The following is a 27,081-nucleotide window of genomic DNA, read 5'->3' as shown; positions in this document are numbered from 1 at the left end:
TCTCCAAAGAAGACAGCCAAATGGCCAACTGACACATGAAAAAATGCTCAACATCACTCATCATCAGGGAAATATAAATCTAAACTACGAGATACCACCTCACACCTGTCAGAATGGCTAACATTAAGAACTCAGGCAACAACAGATGTTGGCAAGGATGTGGAGAAAGAGGATCTCTTTTGCATCGTTGGTGGGAATGCAAGCTGGTGCAGCCACTCTCTAAAACAGTATGGAGGTTCCTCAAAAAACTAAAAAGAACTACCCTACGATCCAGCAATTGCACTACTAGGCATTTACCCAAGGGATACAGGTGTGCTGTTTCGAAGGGACACAGGCACCCCCATGTTTATAGCAGCACTATCAACAATAGCCAAAGTATGGAAAGAGCCCAAATGTCCATCGATGAATGAATGGATAAAGAAGATGTTATATATATACACAATGGAGTATTACTCAGCAATCAAAAAGAATGAAATCTTGCCATTTGCAACTACGTGGATGGAACTGGAGGGTATTATGCTAAGTGAAATTAGTCAGAGAAAGACAAAAATCATATGACTTCACTCATATGAGGACTTTAAGAGACAAAACAGATGAACATAAGGGAAGGGAAACAAAAAGAATATAAAAACAGGGAGGGGAACAAAAGAGAAGAGACTCATAAATATGGAGAACAAACTGAGGGTTACTGGAGGGGGTGTGGGAGGGGAGATGGGCTAAATGGGTAAGGGGCACAAAGGAATCTACTCCTGAAATCATTGTTGCACTATATGCTAACTAATTTGGATGTAAATTTAAAAATAAAATAAAAAATAAAATAAAATAAAATAAAATAAAATAAGATTTGGTTTATGTTGGTTAAGGGTCCAACTCTTGATTTTGGCTCAGGTCATGATCTCATAGTTTGTAGGATCGAGCCCCACGTTGGGCTCAGTGCTGACACTGTGGAGCCTGCTTGGGACATTGGGACATCTCTCTCTCTCTCTCTCTGACACTCCACTACTCACACTTTCTCTCTCTCAAAATAAATACGCATTTAAAAAAATATTTTAAAAATAAAATAAGATTCAATTGCAGACCTAGAACTCCATTATCCTGGAAGGAGGAAGAAATGGTTCTAGCCCTCATGCACTGGAAGATGCACCAAAGCATTAGTGCTGGGGAGAGAAAGGACTGTGGCCCGGAAAAGAGATGCAGCCAAATCCAAAACAGAGCTCAGATGAAAATACTAAGGTTTGGGGGCTGTCTTCCTGAGATACAACTGAGGGCTGAGAGAACCAGTTAGGTTGGAGGGTCCAGTTGCATTCTGCCAAGTTCTAGGACTATCTGAGAGAGGCTAAAGAGGTAGTGCAAGCCTGTGTTTCTGAGAAAAGAATTGGAAAAGACTTGTGGTATACTGAAACCCTCCCCTTAGCAAAGTTAGGCTGTTAGGATGGGTGAGGGGTGTCGCATGGGGGCCTCTTAGGAAGAGGGAGCAGCTCATGCAAAGAGACAGCATGTGTCTTCCCTGGTTGGAGTATAGAGTTTTTTAGGCCATGGAGAACAGTGGAAAAGAAGCTGGAGAGGCAGGGATAAGACAAGATCATGAAGAGCTACTTAAGACACATTCTACGGTTTGCACAGAGAGGAAATAACCCTATTCCTTTCACTTACACTCATAAGTAGGCAAGACTTATTCATGCCTTAAGGTCCAGCTCTCACTGCTGTCTCCTTTCCCCAAACTCTCTCAGTATGGATTGTAAATATTATTTGCATTTGTCTTTAGCATGTCTTGGCTTCTTTTTCAGCTAGGCTTAAGTGTCTTGAGAACAAGAACCAAATATTTATTTTATATCTATATGTTTAACAATTCTTGGCACATTCATTCTTCTGAGAAACCTATATTAGCCATGCCAAGCACGCTCCTAGGTAGCAAATAAAATAAACATCCCTCCTGCTCTTCTAGAGCAAATGAGGGCAGCCCAGGACAGATGTTCAATATGTAAGTCCTGGTCTTTTGGTAAGACTGTTAAGACTGGTCACAAAATATGCAGTTGCACTAATAGATGCCTTGCTTTAAATATCTTTATAGAGATTGCTTTTACAAATACTACACAAAGGGCCACCTGGGTGGCTCAGTCGGTTAAGCATCCGACTTCAGCTCAGGTCATGATTTCACAGCTCATGGGTTTGAGCCCTGCATCAGGCACTGTGCCAGCAGTGCTGAGCCTGCTTGGCATTCTCTCTCTCTCTCTCTCTCTCTCTCTCTGTCTCTCTCTCTCTCGTTCTCTTTTCCTACCCCTCCCCAACTTGAACTTTTTCTCTCAAAAATAAATAAACTTAAAAAGAAAAAACAGGGGCGCCTGGGTGGCTCAGTCGGTTAAGTGGCCGACTTCGGCTCAGGTCATGATCTCGCGGTCTGTGAGTTGGAGCCCCGCATCGGGCTCTGTGGTGACAGCTCAGGGCCGGGAGCCTGTTTCGGATTCTGTGTCTCCCTCTCTCTGACCCTCCCCCATTCATGCTCTGTCTCTCTTTGTCTCAAAAATAAATAAACGTTAAAAAAAAATAAAAAAAAAAAAAGAAAAAACAAATACTACACAAAGAGACATCTTCATACATATGAATGTTTCTACAATGATAATTATATCTTTATTTACTTTCAGAGAAAAATTTTTCCAGATTATCACAGATCTTCCATGATTAAATAAAATTTCTATGGAATATTGTGAAGGGTGTTCCACAGTTCTTCAGTTATGAAAATGATGACATTGACTCTCAAACAATAAAAATCAATCCAAAAGATTTGCATGTTAGAAATGGAATATCTACCCACATTCTGTTTGATGTTAATTCACTTGCTCTGAATCAGGTAATAGATGGGATAAGAGTGAGAAAGGCAGTTAATTATAGGGAATTTAAAAGAGCTGCATTTAAAATCTCCATTATAGAGCAGCAATTTAGACCAAACTGCTTCAGAATGGTTTTATCAGTGCTTCTCGAGAGTGGTCCCCAGGGCAGCAGTTGGAGCGGCGCCCAGGAAGTTGTTAGCAGGTGCAGATTCCCACCACTCTCCTATGCTGCTAAAGCAGAAACTCTGGGCCTGGGTGTCTGCCCAACCCTCCAGGTGGTTTGTTGCTCACTAACATTTGAGAACCACCAGGTTTCCTCTTGCCTATTCTGGGAACCTTCACGGAAAAGAGAGTCCTTAGCAAAACTGTCCCTTATGTCATTGAACATTAGGGCAGGTGAGGCTTTAGAGAACATATAGGCCAACCTTCCTGTGTTTTTTACAGATCTGGAAGCTGAAACCCAAAGATTATCAATGGCAACTAAAATTGGAGCAAAATGTGTTCTAGCATCAAAGCTGAGATACACAGGATGGACAGGCAGCTATAATTTTGCTTACTTAAAATAAATTTTCACTTTTCAAGGGTCCATTGTGTGGAAAACCCTTTATATTTAGGAATAGACCCAGATGTAGTTGCAAAACCAATCACATCTAAGGCTAAATCAAAATATTTGAAAATGTTCTGGAAAGAGAAAAAGCCTTAATTCAGTGAATAAATCGAGAACTCCCTGGCCAGAAAGATCAGACTTCACATCAGATTCAAACCTAAGCCAACACTCATGGCTTCTCAACCAGGCAGAAACTAGGAATATTTCCCTGCCTTATTCAAAAAGTTCCTTAGGAGGATAAGCCAGCTTTCCCAAGTAATAGTGTCGGCCCAGAGCAATGGTTAAGAACACAAGCAAGCCTTAGACCACCTGCTTGTGGTAATGGTCTTGCGCAAGTCACCTTAATTCTCTGTGCCCCAGGTCTCCATCCACCTCAGGGGACAGTGTAAAAGCTCCAAATATTAGTAATAGTATTACCAAACCCACAGCGTGGACTGTTTGTGTGCTATTTTCTACTTATGAAAAAAGCACCTTTACTGAATGTCAGAGAGCTATTTCCATTATACTGAGTGGTGTCTATATTGGTCTAGTGACACTGATGCATCATGACGCCTAAGTAGCAATAAGGGAAGGTTAAGGGCATAATTAGCGTTACAGTAGAAGGGTCACCAATTGCCCTCCATAGCAGCTCCATCTCCAACTGAGCCTCAGAGCAATGTGCCGTAACAACTAAGCAAACAGCCACAACTGATCTGAGACCCCAAATTATATGGTATCTTATTGACAGATAAACTTTTCCTGCAAATGTCCTCACCCAAGGAAAATCTTCAAAATATTTTGTAGCAGCCTAATAAATACTTCGTGGCTAGAAGTGTCCAGAGTGTATAGTTTATCAGCTTTGTGTGTCTGAGGACAAAGGCTTTGAGGATATCTCTTAAAGGGAAAAATACCCTGTTACATCTTCAACCATGGCATCCCAGTGCTAAAACCCCTTACCCTGCTGTGAAACTTGGCAGTTCGATAAGACTTGGGTGACAGATTGTACACCGTGTAGTGGTCAAGATGTCTGGAATCCAAAAAGCTTCGGATGTCATCCACCTGATTCCTGAATCCTATGTCAACGTTGTCCAGAGGAAAGGACATCACTAGGAGGGATCACAGAGAGAGAATATCGGTTAAATGGGTATGCTGTTGCAATGAGCAGCAACTGAAAGCTGAGCTGTTAATAAACATGAGAAACTTACCAATAATTCTGGAGGTAACATAAGTAAAGTCTAAATCTCCCTTCGTGTAGCTAAAAGCAAGACAGGAAAGGGTGCTCATTAAAGTGATCCAAATATGCCAGGATATCCCCCTCTCGATCACTTGCCCATCATGACTTGGACACTTCATCCAGTAGGTGTTTTTACTTAGCTCAAGGCCTTCTCTCTAACAAAGGATAATTGTTGAGAGAAGCAACCCATACCCTCAGGAGCGTAAATCTACCACTCCAACTGATGTACCCCAATACCCTTTGTAGGTGACACTTCCTGAACAGAATCAATCTCAGAATAGAAAACAGTGCTTATTCATTAACACTGATTATTCCAGCCTCTTTGCCTACTTGAACATCTCCTGTAAGTGTGAACAGTGAGAGGGTAGGTAAGGAAGTGATGGAGAAACAACAAGGGATATCTTTTCTCTGTCCACCAGGCCCTGGTTGGCAATTGCTGGTAAGGGATAAATTTTGCCTTTGAACAAAGATTAAAATCTTGATTAATCTTTCGGGCTTGACATTTGAATTTATGATTCAAAACTGCATATTACAGGGGCGCCTGGGTGGCGCAGTCGGTTAAGCGTCCGACTTCAGCCAGGTCACGATCTCGCGTTCCGTGAGTTCGAGCCCCGCGTCGGGCTCTGGGCTGATGGCTCAGAGCCTGGAGCCTGTTTCCGATTCTGTGTCTCCCTCTCTCTCTGCCCCTCCCCCGTTCATGCTCTGTCTCTCTCTGTCCAAAAAATAAATAAACGTTGAAAAAAAAAATTTTTTTTAAAAAAACTGCATATTACAACCTAAAGTGATCTTAGAATTTTCTAATACCTAAGAATAAAATAGAATTCATATGTCCTGCTTGTAAGAATTTTCATATAGCAGAAGGGTAGAAAATGTCTTCCACTAAACAAGATTCAAAGAGCTACTAAGATACAAAAAATAAATGTTTCCATTATAATCCAATGAGTATTTTTCAGATTGCATGTGCATTATTATCTCATTTAACTTCTCATTTAATTCTCAAACCAACCAAAGACATTAATCCTACCAGAGTATAAAAGTCAAGCTCAGAGAGGTTAATTAAATTGCCTGGATCACATGGCTAACAAGGGCAGATAATGCATTAGAACCCAGGATGCTGGATTTAAAAGACAGGGATGGCAACCACTATATTTTAATATAAAAATGCACTGAGTCCTCCTGGCCTGTGCTTGTAGCTTCCGCAGGCCTCAACTTTATGGCTTCAATGACATTGCTTGGTTGATCAGATTCCATGCAATTATATCACACAATTGACAGTCCTTGAGCCAGAAAATCAGTTGGCTGGTAACCAGGTAACAAGATCCTTTGGAGGCACGGAGGTCCATTAACTCAACTGGGAAGAATGCACATACCTGGTAACAGATTGTATAACTCTGGAAGATGTGTCTTTGAGGGTGTCTTTCAAGTTGTCCTTTAAGTTACTGAAGAGCCTCCCTGCACCTCCTTTCACCATGTCGAAGAGACCTCCCCCATAGCTGGGCTCCATGTCTGGGGATGAGGCACCTGCCAATGAAAAACAGAAATGGAGCTGATACACAGACCACACGATCTCTCTTCATTCCCATAACATATGCAGACCAGGAAAGATATTCCTGTAAGTTATGCTCGCTCTCAGAACTTACTGACTCTGGGTTACGCAGTGCTGCTGGGCCTGGGAGACCAAGGGAAGCGCTTTGCTGTCTCACATTTTCTAACATGAATATTAGAAAAAATGTAATTGTCCATGTGGCCTTCATTATACTTCTCTGAGACAATGCCCACATCAGAGGAAGAGCAGCTTAGCTTAGATGTGTGTGCAGGGCCCTCCTCTGCCCTGCGAGGGAGTTGAAAGTGTTAGAAGATTCATTTCATGCCTCTCCTGCTAAGTCATTCTTCACGTCCATCACGGAAAATAACCTCTCAGGGGCCTTTTAACAGTTTTTAGGATGCATGGTGATCATCAGTATTATTTATCAAGTATTTCAGTTTTTCATTCCTTACAGCTTCACAAAATTGTACCTTCTGGTCCCTTGTGGTTAGCTCAACCTTGGCACCATTGACATTTAGAGCCAAATACCTCTTTGCTATGGGGGTGGGGATGCCCAGTATATTGTAGAGTATTTAGCAGCATCCCTGGCTCCTAGTCACTAGATAGCACCAGTAGCACCCCACTGCCACCAGCTGGGACAACCCAAATTGTCTCCAGACATTGGCACATATCCCCTGGAAGGCAAAACTACCCCTGGTTGAAAACCACCACTCTAGTCTATGATATGTCAGTGAAGGTAGGTACTGTGTGTCACTCAGGATACAGCACTTAACTGTGAGTGTGAAACTCCCCATAGTTCTCATTCCCTCTCTGTGTTTCTGTCCCTGTCTCTCTCTTTCTTTGCCCTAGCAACTGGCAAGGTTTGAGATCATGGCTGCTCTGTCCAGGACTCCCAGGTCCTGGAATAGGAAACAGTGTGGCAGAGCTCCCAGCTGACCTTCAATGAACATGCGGGATGAGTGATGACCAACCCTTTATTATTAGAAGCACCCCCATTCCATTTTGGGAATGTTCCTCATCATAACACAACTTAGTTTACAAAGGCTGATACAGGAAGAAAGAAGGAACCTGCGTAGAGGAGGCTAATGTAAACAATGGCCAGGTAGCCTCTTCAGCCTAGCAGTCAAGAGCAGGAGTCATTCTCAGCTGGGTTCTGGCTCAGCCTTGCTACTCCTGTGTGACCTTGGGAAGGAAGTAACAGTCTTTTTTTTTTTTTAAGTTTATTTATTTATTTGGAGAGAGAGAGCAGGGGAGGGACAGAGAGAGAGAGAGAGAGAGAGAGAGAGAGAGAGAAAACAGAGAATCCCCAGTAGGCTCTGCACTGCCAGGGCTTGAACTCACAAACTGTGAGATCATGACCTCAGCTGAAATCAAGGGTCAGAGGCTTAACTGACTGAGCCACCCAGACACCCTGGAAGTAACAGTCTTTATAAGCCTCTTTCTTTCTGACTCTAAAATTGGGATAAAAATAGTGCCTTCTTCATAGGGAAAGGTTAAATAAGTGCATATAAAACTATTAGCATAGAACCTAATATATTTAGGGCCAACAGACTGCAGCTAACTATTATTATGTCACACCCTGAAATTCTTATGTTATTTTTAATCATTATTCACTTTTCAACTATATGATGACATATCTTCTTTTGTAAAAATTGTAATATTTATTTACTTTATTTTAAACGGTAATATTTATAATGGACTTTAAAATATGTTAAAGAGGGGGGTGATGCCTGGGTGGCTCAGTCAGTTAAGCCTCTGATTCTTGATTTCAGCTCAGGTCATGATCCCAGGGTCACAGGACCAAGCCCCACCTCAGGCTCTGCACTGGGCACGGAGCCTGCTTGAGAGTCTCTCTCCTCCTCTCCCTTGCTCCTCCCCCACTTACATTCATGCTCTCTCTCTCCCTCTCAAATAAAAAATAAATAAAATATTTCAAGAAGACAGATTTCATGTTAAGTATTCATATAAAAAATACTTCACAAGGAGATTTTTGGAGATTGCGGTAATAGTATCGTAAGTATACACACATATTTTTTTTTCAATATATGAAATTTATTGTCAAATTGGTTTCCATACAACACCCAGTGCTCATCCCAAAAGGTGCCCTCCTCAATACCCATCACCCACCCTCCCCTCCCTCCCACCCCCCATCAACCCTCAGTTTGTTCTCAGTTTTTAGCAGTCTCTTATGCTCTGGCTCTCTCCCACTCTAACCTCTTTTTTTTTTTTTCCTTCCCCTCCCCCATGGGTTTCTGTTAAGTTTCTCAGGATCCACATAAGAGTGAAAACATATGGTATCTGTCTTTCTCTGTATGGCTAATTTCACTTAGCATCACACTCTCCAGTTCCATCCACGTTGCTACAAAGGGCCATATTTTGTTCTTTCTCATTGCCACGTAGTACTCCATTGTGTATATAAACCACAATTTCTTTATCCATTCATCAGTTGATGGACATTTAGGCTCTTTCCATAATTTGGCTATTGTTGGGAGTGCTGCTATAAACAATGGGGTACAAGTGCCCCTATGCATCAGTACTCCTGTATCCCTTGGGTAAATTCCTAGCAGTGCTATTGCTGGGTCATAGGGTAGGTCTATTTTTAATTTTCTGAGGAACCTCCACACTGTTTTCCAGAGTGGCTGCACCAATTTGCATTCCCACCAACAGTGCAAGAGGGTTCCCGTTTCTCCACATCCTCTCCAGCATCTATAGTCTCCTGATTTGTTCATTTTGGCCACTCTGACTGGCGTGAGGTGATATCTGAGTGTGGTTTTGATTTGTATTTCCCTGATGAGGAGCGACGTTGAGCATCTTTTCATATGCCTGTTGGCCATCCGGATGTCTTCTTTAGAGAAGTGTCTATTCATGTTTTCTGCCCATTTCTTCACTGGGTTATTTGTTTTTCGGGTATACACACATATTTAAAGTCATCAAAATGTATACATTAAATGTGTGTAATTTTTATATATCAACTATACCTCAATAAAGCTAGAAAAAAATAAATTGGAAGAAAAAGGAAAGTTGGAGGAGGAATCTATAGATCAAAATATATTAAGAGACAAATCAGCCAATGGGGCACCTGGGTGGCTCAATCGGTTGGTTGAGCATCTAACTTCAGCTCAGGTCGTGATCTCACTGTCGGTGTGTTCGAGCCCTGCATTGGGCTCTGTGCTGATAGCTCAGAACCTGAAGCCTGTTTCCGATTCTGTGTCTCCCTCTCTCTCTGCCCCTCCCCCACTCATGCTCGTGCGCTCTCTCTCTCTCTCTCTCTCTCTGTCAAAAATAAATAAACATTAAAAAAAATTTTTTTAAAAGATCAGATCTTGTTTGGAACTTAATCCAAGCAAACTATAAAAAATTAATCACATTTATGGGGTGACTGGAATTTAAGCACTTCCTGAGTATTTGATATTAAAGGTTTATTGTTACTTTTTTAGGGGTAATAATACTGTAGTTATGTTCAACAACAGTCCTCACTTACCAGAATAAATACTTAAACATTTATAAATGAAAAATTGCAATATTTAAGGTTTTTTTAATAAATAAAAGATAAAAGATTCGTGTAATGAGAACCATAATTACGAACGCTCATGTAACACTGAACTATCTGCTAGGTATTATTCTAAGCATTTTACCAATATTTATTCATTTAATCCTCAAAGCATACCTGTGAAGAAGATATTATTATTATTTTCTTTCACAGGTCAGAAAACTGAGGCAGAGAGCTTAAGAAACTTGTTCAAGGGTGCACAGCTAGTGAGTAAATGGTAGGGTTTGGATTTGAGCCTTAGGCAACCCTTCCAATCACATCCCTCTTTCTTTCCCTAATACTATTCTGATTTTGATATGTATCATTCCAAATTTCTTTAAACATTTATTATATATGTAGTTATCCATAAGCAATATATTAATATTGTTTTCCATGTTTAAAGCTGTTTATAAATGGCTTTGTGTTTGCAATTTTCTTTCTTTCCTCACTATGATTTAAAATTATTCTATGATGGTGCTACCTGTAACTTTATCTCACTTAAAGTATGATCCAATACCCCACTGATGGACGGTCGGGTCATTTACTGTAACAAACAATGTGGTTATGAACACGTTGCCTTGATTATATACAGGAGATTCTCTCTAGGTTATATGTAGGAGTAGAATTTACTAGCAAGAAGGATATGCACATTTTCAGATTTCTAGATATTGACCAGTCATTTCCCAGAGTAGTCATATCAGTTTAAACTCCTACTAGTAGTGCTGTACAACACTTGGTTATTGTTTGACTTTATCATTTTACCAACCTGGTGAGTGTGAAGCAAGATCTCATTTTGGTCTTGTTTTATTTTTCCCCAGTTAGCGAGTTGTGTATCTTTCACTGTGTTTATTGGCCAGGCAGCTGTTCTTTATATTTTTTTAAGCTCATTTACTTATTTTGAGAGAGAGTGTGAGTTGGGGAGGGGCAGAAAGATAGGGAGAGAAAGAATCCCAAGCAGGCTCCACACTGTCAGCATGGAGCCCAACGCAGCGCTCGATCTCAGGGACGGTGAGATCGTGACCTAAGCTGAAATCAAGAGTCAGATTTAACCGACTGAGCCACCCAGGCAGCCCCAGGCAGCTGTTCTTTAAATCATACTTCAGGTTCCCACTAAACTCTTATGTGCCATCTGAATGGCAATACATGTACCTATAAATACTTGCTGACTATTGTGTACTTTCATCCTCATCACAAAAGCCATTAATGCCTAAGTCACCATTAGGCATCTGCTTGAAAATACGGCTCTATTAGAAATTGCAAAGAACAATCGATGCTGGTGAATAAACAAACAAGTGGACACATGGACAAATATGAATAATGTCTACCATTAACTGAGTTCCCCTATGTACAGGAACTCTGGACTTTTTTGTTAGTACAATTTCACATAGTGGGAAAGAGGTAGAATGTTTATTATCCCCATTTTATAGATGAATAAATGAACTCTCAAAGAAAGGAAGCAACTTTCCTAAAATCTCAGCTGACTAGTGGCAGAGCCAGGGATTCAAAGCCAGATCTGCACAATCCAAAGCCCAGGCTACTTCTACTATCTCCCACTATTTTACAGCTCCATAGCAGCTCCGTTCTAACAGCTGTGCTTGGGGTGGTCTTTACCTGCCTTACACACAACCACCCCTCCCCTGTTCCTTGCCCTCCTCTACCTCCCGCCTGTATGCCTTTCATCTGGCTGCCCTCGGCAGCAGATGTCCCCACAATAAACACTCCCATAAATCACGGCATCTGTCAGACCAACCAAACCAATCTCATTATTTAGGCAGACAGCCTGTGTCGCCCCCACTGCCTCACGGCCCTAAATAAAATGCCAGCAATTGATCTGACGGGCAGCCCCACAGATTAGGACTATAATTACAGATCTGAGAATGTCCTCCTGGGTTCTGTTTCTCTATGACATAGAGCATATTATTTCCCTTTAAACACATCCTCACATAAAAAATCTGTACTGTGTTTTCATTTTAAATATATTGAGGATAGAGTGGTATAAAATGTTTGTAATTCCCCCATTTCCATCGAAAGTTTCTACTCTAGCCTGAATACCCTTGTTATATACCATTGTTCTAAGAGATGACACCAAATTGATTGTTCAGACCTCTCTTGGACTCTTTTTTTTCTTTTTAAATATAATTTATTGTTTTGTGCTGGAACAGAACTCCATGGTACCAACCCATTAAAAGATATAAATATCCTTGATCATCTAAAAATCAGACTCTCACCATCTCTAAGGCTGCACCCACTGTTGATTAGAACCTTAGAGCCCTGCAGAAACCAGACCCACTTGGCAGAATTTACCTGTAGCCTTTATATACCCATATTATATGTCAAATTAGTCAGGACACAAAAAAGAGAAGAAGGACATTATCTGAATTTGCCCTAATGGTTCTTTTAGGTAGGTATTCTGGCTTTCCCTGATGAGCTACATGAGGGCCAGAAGAATAGATTCTCCAAAGGCTATGTAAGTCTCAGCTAAGAGAAAGCACAGAGGGGCTTCAAAAAAAAAAGTGACACAGTAGAGGGAAATGGTGAAATCAGAAAGTAATACACAGAAGGCAGAAGAAAAATAATGGCTGTTGCAGATCAGGGGTTGACCAACTATAGCTCATGGGTCAAATCCAGTCTGCTGCCTATTTTTGTATAGTCTGTGAAATAAGAATGGCTTTTACATTTTTATATGGTTGGAAAAAGTCAAAGGAGAAAATGTTTAATAAGGTGAATATTATTTGAAGGTCAAATCTCAGTATCTATAAGTAAAGTTTTATTACACTCATACATATAACCACACTCATTCCTTTACATACTGTCTGTGGCTGTTTTCATGCTACTATGGCAGAGTTGAGTCACTGTCACAGAGACCTCATGGTCCACAAAGTTAAAGTATTTATTATCTGGCACTTTTTAGAAAAAGTTTTCTAATCCCTGCACTAGCTGGTTGAAAATACTTGCATTTTGAGGAACCCAAACCTTGCCACCTCCAACATACTTCTAAATGCTATGACTAAATGGCAACTAGTGGGAAAACACCCTGAGTTTACTAAAGGTTCCTCAGGGATTTGTGGGTCTTAGAGGGTGGGAGGTGGCGAAGTTAGAGCTGATAGAGCATGAGAGTGCCATCCAAAGAGAAAGATCCAGGTCTGTGCCTGGAAGGCTCCAAGTAGATTCTTATTCTATGCTCTCTTGTCATTTTAAAATGTAAACCCACCAAAGACCAGCGCTAAAAAAAAAAAACTGCACCCTGTCCCCGTGTCATTTCTAAGGATACACAAGTTTTTCCTAGGATTCCTAATTTAGGAGACAAGACACAGCATCCCAACTGCTCCCAAGTCATGGGAACTCACCACAGGTAGAATCTGAGTGGTTCTCCCTTGGAGAGTGAGTGACACAAAGCTTGTATCTCTTGGGAGAGAATCTCTGCTTCCCACTGGACTGTGAGTTAGCTATTTGTCTGTATTTATATCATGCTTCATTCCAAAAAATATTTGAGCTGGTTTAATACTTATTTGGAATAGAATATATTTTTAAGAAGACTAGCACAAGCGTTAAGGCTGGTCTTAACTGACTTTATGAAATAGGATAAGTAGGCGTGGCTACTTTTCATTAACATCTTAATGATTTGTCAGCCGTAAGAAAATACTATTATGAGAAGTATTATGAACTTCTTTATTCTATGTAACTTTTTTTTGTTGTTGTAAAACTTATTAATGTAAATTATAGAAAATTTAGACCTGTATTATGTGCTAGAACAGAGCACCATGGTACCAACCTATTAAAAAATACAAATATTTGATCATCTAAAAATCAGACTCTCACCGTCTCCAAGGCTGCATGCACTGTTTGTTAGAACCCTGGAACATTCTCCATGTATGCTCCTACTGCTCACATAAATATGTATCCATGGCACCCTACGCTGCATACAACTTTGCTTAGTGACCCCCAAGAAAGGAGGCTCCCCCATAAAGTACTGCCATCAAAAGAAAAGGATGGTATGCAAAGATTTAGCAAACCAGATATTCACTGGTTTGCTATATATTATAGACAATATATTATTGTTTATAAAGGCGAAAGACTATAAATAATGTACCTCTCCCACAGTAAGAGAAGTGGGTGAGCACCTCTAACAATGCCACAAAATTAGCTATTGAAACCACTTGGTAGAAGAGTACAGAGGCTCATGACAAAGAATTAAGTAAAAAATGAGCAAGATACAAAACACACAAAGTAAAATCTCATTTTTGCAAAAGAAGATTATTTGAGTTTAGAGAAAGAATTTAGACAATTCAATGAACATAAAATAAAAATAACAAGTCAAGCTTACTGAATGCCTACTAGGTATCAGGCACTAGTCAAAATTCTTTATATTCACAACCACCCTATGAAGGAGATACCATTGCTGTCCCTATGTTCCCCATGAAGAAACTGAAGCAAAGACACATCAGTGACCCACCCCAGGTCCCAGAGATAGTAAAGCCAGAATCTGTACCCAGGCAGGCTGCTCTATAGTCTAGGCTCTTAGCTGCTACATTTTCAAAATAATTACAGCAATGATATCTAAGTAAGAGAATGATAAGTGATGTTTTGTTGTTGTTGAACTAGAATGTCTAAATTTTCTATAATTCACATTAATAAGTTTTACAGCAAAAAACAAGCTACATAAAATAAAGACAACAGCCAAATGCTATGCTGTTAAGCTTCAGTATGTCAGTTCTCAGTGGCTGTGGAGACCTCCATCCTCTGTGCACAATTCATCAGAGTTCATGGCCACAAAACGGTTTCCCAGCCCCTCCTGTAAGATGGAGGCCAACACTGCCCACAAGCCCTCGAAGAGCCCTGTGTGGAGCCTTCACTCCAAGTGGAATGGAAACTTGCCAGGAGTATCCTTCAGTACCTGATTTTTTTTCTAAGACCCAAGACCCTGCTTCATCAGGGTAGTAACTGTCTCAGCTCTGGTGAGAACACTCAAGCTAATCCAATACATCAGGACAGGAAAGAGATGGCAAAGGACCCTTGGCAAAATTGGAAGTTCTTGGGCTATCAGCCTTTCTCATTAGGTCCTCTGAGCCTCCACAAAGACAATCCTGTAGAGCATCACCTTCTCAATTCTGGAACACCTTTGTCATCCAGGTCTAGTCATGTTGAGTTGTCATAGCGTTCAGCCCATCTGAGGGTGACTGATAACCTGAATTTTGACATGATGATCTGTCTGTTCGTGTTCATGCTCCTTTTCACCAAGGGGACATGATTTTCTGTACTTATTTGTTATAATGCCACAAATGTCCTTTCCTACCTTCTACAAAGTTGGGACCTTGCAGAGATGCACTATTAGCTCCTATCCTAGGAAAACACTATTCCTTCTCCAGGACACTCAGCAAGAAGCAGAGAACCAGTGTCATCATCACAGAAGGCTTCATCCTTCCTTGTTTATAGCAGACTTTTCAGCTCTTGGCTTCCTGCAATTAGAGAAATGGATCACATAGGGGATAATAACTAGATCTACCATGAAAAAGCCCACTGCCCTGGCTTCCAGAATCAAAGGCTGCTTACACCTTATTCCTCTTACACCCTAGTTCAGGACAGCTTAGAAAAAAGCCTGACACTGGGGAGACAGGTCTTGACTGAACACTTCACTTTTCTACCTAAAAACTCTGTGGCTTTAAGCATGATATTGTACTCCTCTCAGACCTCTTCTCCCTCTGTAAATGGGAACAAATTGAGAACAAAAACTTTCCTACATGTCTCATGGCATCAAAAGGATCAAGTGAGACCATGCATGTCAACATGATTTTTTTAAGTTTATTTATTTAAGTAATCTCTACACCCAACATGGGGCTCGAACTCATGACCCTAAGATCAAGAGGCACATTATCTACTGACTGAGCCAGCCAGGCACCCCCAATGTGATTTTTAAATGGTGAGATTTTCAAAAACAACCAGGAATTTTTATTTTAATTCTTAGAAATTCAGCTCTCATGTAAATGAGTCATTGGATTGCCTGCCACAAAATACACAAAAATCCAATTAAATATAGCAATTTCACAGAAAAATAAATAACTTTAAGCAAAAACAAACAAAAAAACAATATTCCTTGTGCCAACAAGAGGCTAGGAATGGAATAAAGCCACCACAGTCAAATATGGGCTTTAAGCAGCTAGACCTGGTTTGGATTTGACTTCTGCTACAGCGGGCTGTGTAGCCTGCAGAAGTTAAGGAACTAATAAAAGTCTTGGTTTCCTTATCTGTAAGTGGAAAGCATTAAGAGAATATCACATAGGATTGTGGTGAGGACCATACAAGAAAGTTCTATAAGCCCTTAGCATAGTGCCTGCTGTGTTGTATGCCCTTAGTAAATGATAGCTACCAGGCGGCTCTGGGGAATGGAAAGAATTAAGCGGTGAAAAAGGCTGTCTCCAGCAAAATTTCACAGGCTCAGCAAAAAAAGATCATGCCTGGGGCGCCTGGGTGGCGCAGTCGGTTAAGCGTCCGACCTCAGCCAGGTCACGATCTCGCGGTCCGTGAGTTCGAGCCCCACATCGGGCTCTGGGCTGATGGCTCAGAGCCTGGAGCCTGTTTCCGATTCAGTGTCTCGCTCTCTCTGCCCCTCCCCCGTTCATGCTCTGTCTCTCTCTGTCCCAAAAATAAATAAACATTGAAAAAAAAATTTTAAAAAAAAAGATCATGCCGTTCAGTGTCAGGGTTGATAAAGCCAGACTGGACAACAAGGACAGAACCTCTTTCCAGAGCTTCCGCTACAGCACATGTAAACTCCTCACTCGCAGTAGTTCGGTATCCTGAATGTTTAACAGAAGTGAACTTCTTCATAGTTCTGGGGTTTCCTCGTCTCATCTTGAAGTGATCTGGTGGCTGGTATGGGAAACTATTATGTGCTATGCTAATATCCAGGTTCACACAGATTCAGTGGTACTGGTTTTTGAAATACTGAAATACTTCCACACTATTTGGCACACAGTATGAACTATTAAAACTGTAAGTCACTTAGAAAACTACAAGTCACTGCACGGCAGCCATCCTAGACATGGACAGATCTGGCAGCTGCTTTAATGAATGGGGGCAGAGGCCTGGGCATGTGCAGCACCTACTAGCAGTTCCAGAGAGCTCAGCGCTGGCAGGCACAGGCCACAGAACAGGTGGTGCCAACAATTCGGGCTTTGAAGGCCCAGACCATGTAGGAAGCGCTAGTATCCACCTGCATCACGGCCCTGACAAATCAATGGTACACCCAGCCCTTCTTTGACCAGAATAAGGTCCTGGGGCTCTTACGACAATCAAATTAATTGGGAAGCCGCTGGAAGGATCTGATGCCATTCCCTATGTCAAACAGCGGCTCAGCAATGGTGAACATTTAGCTAGCAACAGGGACACTCTAGAGAATGTCCAAAGTCAACAACAAAGAAATGAAAATTAGAATAATTTGTGTTATAAATATTATCACCTGCTAAATAGCTATATGCGCACGTGTGTATTTGTTTAGAAAATAAAAGGGAGCTATACTTCCCCCCCCCCAATTCTAAAACTCTAACACTATCATCATTTAAAAAACATTTTTTGAGAGAGAGAGAGAGTATGTGCATGTGCACACATGCATGTGGGGAGATGAGCAGAGAGAGAGGGACAGAGAATCTTAAGCAGGCTCCATGCTCAGCACAGAGCCCAACACAGGGCTTGTTCTCATGACTATGAGATCATGACCTGAGCCTAAATCAAGAGTCAGACGTTTGAGTGAGCCACCCAGACAGCCCAGACACTATCATCATTTTTAAAAGGTCATGTATTAGAAAAAGGAACCTTCCTTCACTGTTGGTAGGAATGTAAACTGGTGCAGCCACTGTGGAAAAAGGTTTGAAGGGCCTCCCAAAAAATAGAACTACCATATGACACAGTAATTCCACTGATATTTACCCAAAGAATGTGAAAACACTAATTCAAAAGGATACAGCACCTTTGTTTATTGCAGCATTATCTGCAATAGCCAAATTATGGAAGCAGCCCAAGTGTCCACTGATAAATGAATGGATAAGGAAGATGTGGTATACAGACACAGTAGAATCTTAGCCATAAAAAAGAATGAAATCTTGCCACCTGCAACAACATACATGGATCTAGAGAGTAGTGCTAAATTAAATGTCAGTTAGAGAAAGACCATATAGTTTCACTTATATGTGGAATTTAAGAAACAGAATAAAGAACAAAAGAGACAAAACCAAAAAACAGACTCTTAACTATAGAGAACAAACTGATGGTAACTAGAGTGGAGGTGGGGGGGGGGGGAATGGGTAAAACAGGTGAAGACCTATTAAGAGCACATTTATCTTGATGAGTACTGAATAATGTAGAGAAGTGTTGAATCACTATAACGTACACCTGAAACTAATATAACACTGTATGCTAACTAGACTGAAATTTTTTTAAAAGGCCGTCTATTAAACACATACTCCAGGCACTCTGCTGAGCAGTTTCCATAAACTATGGAGTTAGACCTTCACACTAAGCACAGTGGCAGGTAGGAGTCCCACTGAGGAAACTGAGGCTTTGGTGAAGTTTAGTCCCAGCCGTGGCAGAATGAAATGGAACCCAAGTTTGGCTGGATCCAAACAAAGCCTCTGCTCTTATATACCTCCCATCCTGACATCTTTTAAAAGAACTTTGTCTCTCATGGCCCCATTCTCCCACCTCACTTTGGACCCCCATCCTAGAATTTAGGCAGTCTGACTTAAATAAGAATTATTTATGAGTGGGTCTGACCCACCACACTCAATCCCAGTGATTCTGAGTCTTCAATAACACGGACAATATTTCACTTCTTTACAGCCCCCTAAAATCTTGGCACTAATACCTGATACACAGAAGGCGCTCAATAAATGTATATGAAACCGGGCTGCTGTGGAATACAGGAATAAGAAGAAGGAAGGGGTGGCAAGAAAGACCAAGCAGCTCAACTTGGCAGAGACTTGGCCTTTGACTAAATGTAGACAGCAAATAAAACCAAATGCTTTTACTGTCCCCTCACACTTCTCTGAATTTCTGATTGCAGTACCGTATCTTCAAGAACCCACTGAGCATTCTTGCCTGAGAGATGGGAATTTCATGAAACTCAACAAGAGCTTTACTGTATGGAAGGCTAATACTTAAAAAAATTTTTTTTAAAAAGGCCAAGGAGAAATTTTTATCTTCAGATAGATAAGGGGAGATAATTAAATAATCATCACTAGCTACTCTTTACTGAAAAAAATCCAACATATAAAAGAAAGAATGATGAGAGAAGAAAGAATGAGAAATGCAATCAAAATGAAGACTACCATGAAACCAAAATTGACTTTGTGTAGAATAAAAGCAAGGCACAGGGTTGATGCTGGGGAAATTCCGGCTAAATGGATGTAACACATTTTGTTCCGCATGGATCACTGGAATCAGGCTACAGCTGTCAGTCCAAATTCTATATACTCTCATATAAAACAACGGATACGTGGATATTGCTTAATTTGATTCAACAAATATTTTAATTACGGTGTGCCAGAAAAAGAGATCTATGTGAAAGATTTTTATTACTCTCAAACACTTACTTGAACTGAATAAAGAGGTTCACCATTATGAAATAGTAACGATCAAATCTATTTAGCAAGATCAGAACCTCTAAAAGAACTCTGAAGAAATAGAAAGGGTTCTGCTTACCACATGGCCTCTCAACTCCAGGAAGTAAGGGGTTATCAATTTTTTTTCTCCCTTCTCTAACCAAAAGGTCAGAGCTAAAATTGCATTAAATGGACTATGACATTTCCCTTAATGACTAGCCTTCTTGTTGAGACAGAGAAAACATCCTCACTGTTATCTGACCCTGTCTGTGAGGGAGGACAGAGATAGCAAAGGACTGATGGCCTGCTTGAAGAATACTGCAAAGCAAAAGTCAAACAACACTGAAATCAACATTTCAGTTCTCCTTTTGGAAAGAGGGAAGACAACAGAAATCTCAAAAGGTGACTAAGAGAATTCTAACAGTCCTCCCAAATAACCCCCAGATATTCATAGAATCTTAGAAAAGCATTGTTTGCTGTTCAAATGCAGCTGTAAGATGAGTTTCTCAACCCCTTTCCTTCCATGAGGCTGTCTCATCTTAGCCCCTCCTGGATAGAGATCCTGGAGTTCCCACTGCAAGTGGACTTCTTAAACAAAGATCCAACCATTGTTCTCCAGAGGTACAGTAACTATCGTAGATGGATATTGACTGTTGTTTACAAAATCAGGGTCGATGTGTATATACTACACACTACACAAAACACACACATATGTCACACATAGCCAAAGAACCTTACTACAATCTAAGCACTAGGCTAGGAACGTACACTCTCCCACGCAATACTGAGAGATATTTTTGCTCTTGTTTTTCAGATAAGAAAATGTGTCTCAAAGAGGCATTTTCATTCACAGAGGGTTACTCAGCTAGGGTATACAAATGTTTATCTAATCACAATACCCATGCTTTTTTCATTTCATCAGAACATAAGTGGAAGTCCTGCTTGGGCCATGAAAGGAAGCAAGTTACACTCATAATATTTCAGTACTCAATGGGATATTAGCAATGTATTCCCATGCCTCAAATAGATATATCAGAAAGATAAAATGATTTTCTCCAAACACCATTACAATTAACTTTAAAAAAAACAGCTTTATTGACATATAGAAAATTGAAATACAATGAACTTCACATATTTAAAATGTAAACATTCAATAAGTTTTCATGTATATGTGTGTGGATATACACACACGCACACACACACACACACACACCACCACCACCACCACCACCACACACCCCTTTAGCTCTAAAGCTTATGTCCCCATTGCCATATACTTGAATAGCATCCAGACTGTCTGGAAAAAGATAAGGAATCACCACAAAATACTATCCTTGGTCCCATAGGATTATCTGCCTTGCCATGGCCATTCTCTTCTCAAGTGCAGTGTTGTAGTAAGAAGTAGGGAGGGAAGCATGCTCAATTATTCAGGACAAGTCAGAGTGAGAACTCTATGACTAACCATGTAGCACAGAGCTCAAGGGAGGGATCTACTAATATGCAGGATAAAGAATCCTGGGGTTTTAGAGCTGGAAGTACAACTGCTCAAGAAATTTTCTTTTGCATGTGTGTACGTGATGGCGAGGTTGAAAGAAAGGGAGGGAAAGGGGGAAAAAGGTATGAGACAGAGGATGTGAATTTCAGTTTCCGAAGGTTTTCATTCAGATTTAAATATATATATCATACATATGTTATATATATAACTTTTTGTTATATTGCATTTTCTTATATAGCATATAAAAGACATGTTATATTGTATTTTGTTATATAACATACAAAATATACATATATAATTACATAATAACGTAAGATGTATGTAATACAGAGGTTGGTCATATTCAACATGGAAAATTTAGGTACACACAAGGTACACATATCCAGAGCATTAGAAAAAGAACAGATGGCTAAAAAATGAGGATAGGATGGGGAGGGAAAAAAAAGAAATCTAGAATCTAGAGTCAACCAGAGAGGCATCCGTGTAGTTTAAAGACCACAAAGCAGTATGATTAATTCACTTCTCTGCACCCGAGGCCCACTAAAACCAAAAAAAAAAAAAACAAAAAAACAAAAAAACAAAAAAAAAAACAGAATTAAAGCAGAGGGGAAAATAAGAAAACAAATAAGGGTAACCACTGTTAACATTTTGGAGAACCGTGTATCCTTGCATTTTTAGTTCTACATTTTTATGTACGTGCACACATACATATTGTATGTTCTGTATACACGTACACAGAAGTAAGCTCATACTATCTGCATTTTGGGACCGCCATTTTTTCCACTTAACACTGAAACATAGTCTTGAAGTCATTAATGTGTTTTTCTCTAATATCTCTCATAGAGCTGCACCAGAATTGTTAACTGCTTGTCTCTTGCTCAGACTCACCAAATATTATTTATATATACACATATAAAGTGGACAGGAGTTCAGAAGTGCTTATGCCCAGCTTGAAGAGAGGGATGCTCGTCACTGGAAGTAGGAAAGAAGAAGGCTTTATGGAAGATGTGGTATTTGATTTGCAGTTTGGGTGGAAACGGGCTAAAGGGACATAGGTAAAAAGGAAGCTGATCTTAACTGGGCACCAATTATAACAGACCTGGGGATCCACACTAAGAGCACAAAGACACGGGTATCCCAGGGTCCACCAAACAGTGAGGAAGCAAGGGGCACTGTGAGATGGTGAGTAACGTATCTGAGGCAAGTCCTGGAACGGGGACATCCTGCAGGGAGCTGGGAGGATGTGGAGGGTGTGCAGAGGCAGAGGGAGGAGAGACTGGGAAGGGGGGTGGGGGTGGTGCTGAGATCCCAGAATACTTGAAAGTCAAGCTAAAGAGCAAGAACTTTTACCTGCTCTCTGTATAGCTGCTTATGGAATCTGGTCCTCACACTTACATAACAAATGATAAAAAAACAGTTATCAGCAGATGGCCAAGAAGCTGTTCCCAGAGCAGATTAATATTGCCTCAGACAAGTGGAATCCCCCAGGGATAGCACATCCTTTAGGACATATTTCAAAAGCCATAATTCTGTCTGAGGGCACCTGAAGGAAATTTCAGAGCAGTACCTCCGGCACCTAATTATCAAATAAATGTGTTAGTGGGAACCTCTGTAGTTAAGTCGTGCCAAGCATAAAGACGCTCAATGAGGCTAGCGTGAACTCAGAGTAAGGACACATCTAAATGCTAACTAAATAGAGAATGCAGAAACATTCTGAAGGTGAATCCTGGGACAAACAAAAGACAAAACAAAACAAAGCAAAAAAAAAAAAAAAAAGGCAAAGAAACAAAACCAAACCACAGCAAGCATTGGGAGGAACATCTGTTACCTAAGGGCAAAGAAAACCCACAACCCTTCTGTCTCACTACTGTCAAGGACAAAGCACCTGGCATGGAATTGGCTTGTGAAGACATTCTCATAAAGGTCTGACCACTCCCCTCTCGTGTAGGAAAACCAAACACTGCAAATTCAATCAAAGGCAATGACAGGGCTTGGCTTCCAGTACTTGGACAGACTTGGGTCTGGACTTGGCACACAGCAGATGTGGGCTAAATCTCAAGAGCACACGCTTACCTATTAGACAGTAGGTTGGTTCCAAACCTCTCTTTGGACCTTCTGCTTTCAAAAAATGGCCCTCTATGTGCTACTTATCCCAAAGAGTGTCAACCCAACAATAAGCACTCCTAGAGAACAAGGAAAAAGGAAGAAGCATTTGGTACAAATGATGTGACTGAAAGGAGCTAAGCTTTTGCAAATCTGGATTCATGACACTGACCTTCCTTACTTCCTGTGTAATAATAGGCAGACTAATTAATCTCTCTAAACCCCAGTTTCCTCAACTGTAAAAGGGAGCAGATAATATCTTCCTTCAATTTGTGTTATGAGGTTTAAATGAGGTAATGACATTATGTCATTAAAGCATCTGTCACTTGGAAAGCAATCATAAGTAGTATTTGCCCATGCATGCCTATCTTCTTTTTCCCATAGGGGAAAGTGGGCAAGATCCTATTGGGCAAACAACCATGAGAAAAAGAGAGCCACGGGCACTTAGGAATGGTCTGCATGTAGGAACTGCCAAGTTCTTCCACCAATTTAGTGGAAAGGCCATTTACTATCTGTATAAACTTTAGGCAAAGAAAAAGCCTATGACACCTTCCTCATAGAATCATCACAAAGATTAAAGCCACCATTTGTAAAAGCCTACTGTTCATTACACTTAAATGGTAACTTAAGGGGGAAGTATATGTGGTGGCATTAAATTAACTAGAACACTGCTCACAATGGATCACCGACTGGGACAGTGGAATCGTTTCCCTGTCTGAAGATTTTACCACATGGGGATTTGAACTAAACAAAGATCAGAAATCCAGGAAATGGTTGGAAATCCAGTTGGAAGTCCATGCTGCCCGAGACAGGCTTACCAAGCAAAGGAAGGGGTCCCTCCTGGCTCTCGCGTTAACTATTAACTAGCTGTTCTGGCTGCCTTTCTGGCTTAATTATGCTCCTATAACCCTGACAAGACTGGCTGAACTTCACTATAAATCATGACAGTGGAAAGCCTAAGATAAAAGCAAGATTAATGATATGACCTCAATCTTGGCATAAAGGCCCATTAATTGGAAATTATGGACTTAATTGAATTCTAGGCATAGCGCTGGCAGCTAGATTAAATTTTCCAAGACCTGTTTCTCTACCCGCAGGAAGACAATTGAAATACACCAGTGAAAACTAAGCCAAACATTGGTTGTTGCTTAGAAGACAGACATAAAATTGGTATTTCCCTGGCATACTAGCTACCCAACCATGAAAAGAGTCTCAAGTCGGGTTTGGAGGAACCACAGGCATCATTTCAGCTACCTTCCCTGTCTTCTACATGCTCAAGGGTGCTATGTAACCTCTCTGAACCTTAATTTTGAGATAATAATTTTAACTGCTACACACACACACACACACACACACACACACACACACACACGAAATGCTCAGTAAGTACCACCACCATCATCCCATCTTTGCCACCATCCACTACTATAAGAAGCCTGGAGGGGACGGGAAAGAGCCATGTGCTTCTCTTCTGCTGGCTGCAGAAAAGGCACCACAAACAGCACAGACAAGTCACTATACACCCAGGACCTTCCTGAGTTCAAAGTAGCTTCTGTCTCTGCTTGGCATTTGGCAGCTTCGGATTCTTGTATGTCTCTTTCCTGTAGTCTGGTCTATGTGAGTCCATCTGCTCTTAGGACAAAGATTTACAGGCATGAATCATCACCCAACACTGAGAGATGGGCATTACAGTCTCCTCTATAGAAGAGAAGGAGGGGACTCTAAGATGGTGACTAACTAAGGCACCAACTGTGGTATGTGTTGGAACCAGGATATCATGCTGTTTCCTTGGGGAAGTGGGAGGATGTGGAGGGTGTGTTAGAGGGTGGGAGGTGAGACTTGGAAGGTGAGTGGTCCTCAAGTCCCCAAAGGCTTGAAGGTCAAATTAACCTTCAAAGGAGCAGACAAAGTTGCTTAGAATTACTGGGAGGGGTGGGGGAATGCCTTTGTTGAAGCTGCAACAAGACAAATTGATTGAGAATCAGCAAGAAAAGCCTAGTGAAAACATAGACAGTGCTTAGCTTGTATCTCTGTACCAAGCACCCAGTAAGACACCTACCAGGGTAAACAGTGCAAAACAGGCCAGTGAATCAAACTGAATTAAGTCTATCAAGAAATCAAGAGCTCCACTTCACTCTTAAACCTGCAGCAATTGCTCTGAAGCTCTGCAAGGTAAAAAAATGGCAGTAGCTATCATTTATTAATCACCTTCTGATTGCTGGGAATTGGTCCTACAAGCGTTATATCCATTATCTCATTTGTTGCTCACATCATGTTGCCAGGTAAACCTTACTATCCCCCTTTTACAGATGTGCAAACTGAGGACCCAAGACAGAAATACGGTCACATGGCCACAGCTCTTCCCCAAGTCTGTCTTCCTCCAAAGCCCATGTTCATCTCATGATACTTTGTTAAAAGCATAAGACACAAAAGGAAATGGTCAAACCGGAAAACACTGTTGGAGAATAGAGAAGCCAGATCCAGGCCTGATGTGTGCTCTGGTATAATTGAAGGATATCTTTTAACACCAGATACTCAGGAGGGAAAAACTGAGACAGATCAGGTGCTGAAAAGGCACAAATAAATGAAAACTGCCTTCTGAGAATTTGATAGGAGAGGAAAGCCAAGGTCTAGCTGTGCTTATGGTCTCTCATGCGACCTTGGTGGTCATATAAAGGGATGCTGGCAGTGGCTTAAGATGTTCTTTTCTTGAGCACCTGGGTGGCTCAGTTGGTTAAGCGCCTGACTTGGCTCAGGTCATGATCTCATGTTTGTGAGTTCAAGCCCTAACATCGGGCTCTGCACTGACAACACGGAGCCTGCTTGGGATTCCCTCTCTTCCTCTCTCTCTGCCTCTGTCTTGCTCTCTCTCTCAAAATAAATAAATAAATAAACTTAAAAAAAAAAAAGATGTTCTTATATGTGGAATCTAAAAAAAGCCATACTCATAAAAACAGAAAGTAAAATGGTGTTACCAGGGGCTGGAAGGTAGAGAAGGTAGAGAAATGCTTCCGTTTGTTGTTTAAAAGATACAAACGTGCAACAAGTAGTAGGTGGGTCCTAGAGATCTAATGCACAGCATGGTGAATATACACAATGACACTATTATAATCAAACTTGCTAAGGGACTAGAACTTAATTATTTCAGTCACAAAAAAGAAATGATGATTATGTGGCATGATACAAGGGCTATGGCTATAATGGCAATCATATTACAATATATAAATGTATCAAGTCAACATACTATATACCTTAAATTTACATAATGTTATATGTCAAATATATTTCAATTAAAAAAAATGCCCTTTCTTAAATAGCCCCTTCTAGCTGCCTAATGCTACTCACCCTACAGGCACACACAGTGTTCAGGGTCAAAAGCTACTCAGACTTTGCTTCTTGTGTTCACTAACCACATGCACAAGCGTTCCAGAAATGGCAGCCAGGGCACCCAGAAAGGGAAAGAGTAAGAGCTCAAAGAGCTAACCTGCAAACATGCTCTCTATCTTCCCCAGAGAACCATTCTACAGACTTTGTCAAGGTGCTTTGAGGTATAAAAGCACATTAGCACTAGCAAACCCATGGTCACAGCCTTCTTTGAGAAGGCTATGGCTGAGAGAGAGGATAAATCATTAGCGGTGCCTGGTCTCCCTTGGTGCCTTTTAGATCCCAGATAACATAATCAGAGTTCACAGGCTCTGAGATTTCAAAGATGGGCACTGACAACCACAAAAAAAGAGTCTTGGTCAAAGAGGGACAACATGAGAGGCTGAAAGCAGGTGGCCTTCCATCATGAATAATATGTCCTCCGCAAAACCCAAAGAATGGTAAAAGAGTGGGTTAGTGGATGCATTTGAAAGGTTTGGGTTCCTTCTTTCCAAGGAGGAAATGAGATTACAGCCAGCTTAAACAAAACCTTTATACATGTTGGAAAAGGGTGATAACAGCTTTTTTGTTATCTGATCTCAGTCCCCACCTGACCACTGGCAAAAGCCTGTATATAGCACAGTGGTACATGCAAATGTGGCAACCCTGGGGGAAACTAATCTTCAATGGGCTCCCCCTATGTCCCAGATCTAAGCCACATGCTTCGCACACACCGATTCATTTCACCCTTACAGGGACCCTGCAAAAAAGGCTGACTTGATCCCACTTTACAGGTATTGAGAT

At 40.9% G+C, this 27,081-nt stretch overlaps 1 protein-coding gene across 4 annotated transcripts in view; it reads right to left on the bottom strand.

Annotated features, from left to right (window-relative positions):
• The window catches only part of DNAJC6 (DnaJ heat shock protein family (Hsp40) member C6), a 150,864-nt gene that overhangs the window by 42,182 nt on the left and 81,601 nt on the right, over window positions 1-27,081 (bottom strand). For 3 of the 4 annotated variants that reach the window (XM_045477706.1, XM_045477707.1, XM_045477705.1), the window contains exons 2-4: window positions 6,019-6,169; window positions 4,620-4,669; window positions 4,372-4,520 (exon numbers count right to left, since the gene is read on the bottom strand). In XM_045477706.1, coding sequence (XP_045333662.1) covers window positions 4,372-4,520; window positions 4,620-4,669; window positions 6,019-6,169 — 350 coding nt within the window. Of the gene's footprint in view, window positions 1-4,371; window positions 4,521-4,619; window positions 4,670-6,018; window positions 6,170-15,016; window positions 15,170-27,081 lie in introns of those variants that run through there. The other variant, XM_045477708.1, reaches the window with a different exon arrangement.

The sequence above is a fragment of the Leopardus geoffroyi genome, chromosome C1 (genome assembly GCF_018350155.1).
Source record: "Leopardus geoffroyi isolate Oge1 chromosome C1, O.geoffroyi_Oge1_pat1.0, whole genome shotgun sequence".
NCBI lineage: Eukaryota > Metazoa > Chordata > Mammalia > Carnivora > Felidae > Leopardus > Leopardus geoffroyi.
Note: the sequence above shows the minus strand (reverse complement) of the source record. Positions and strands in the feature narration are given on the sequence as shown.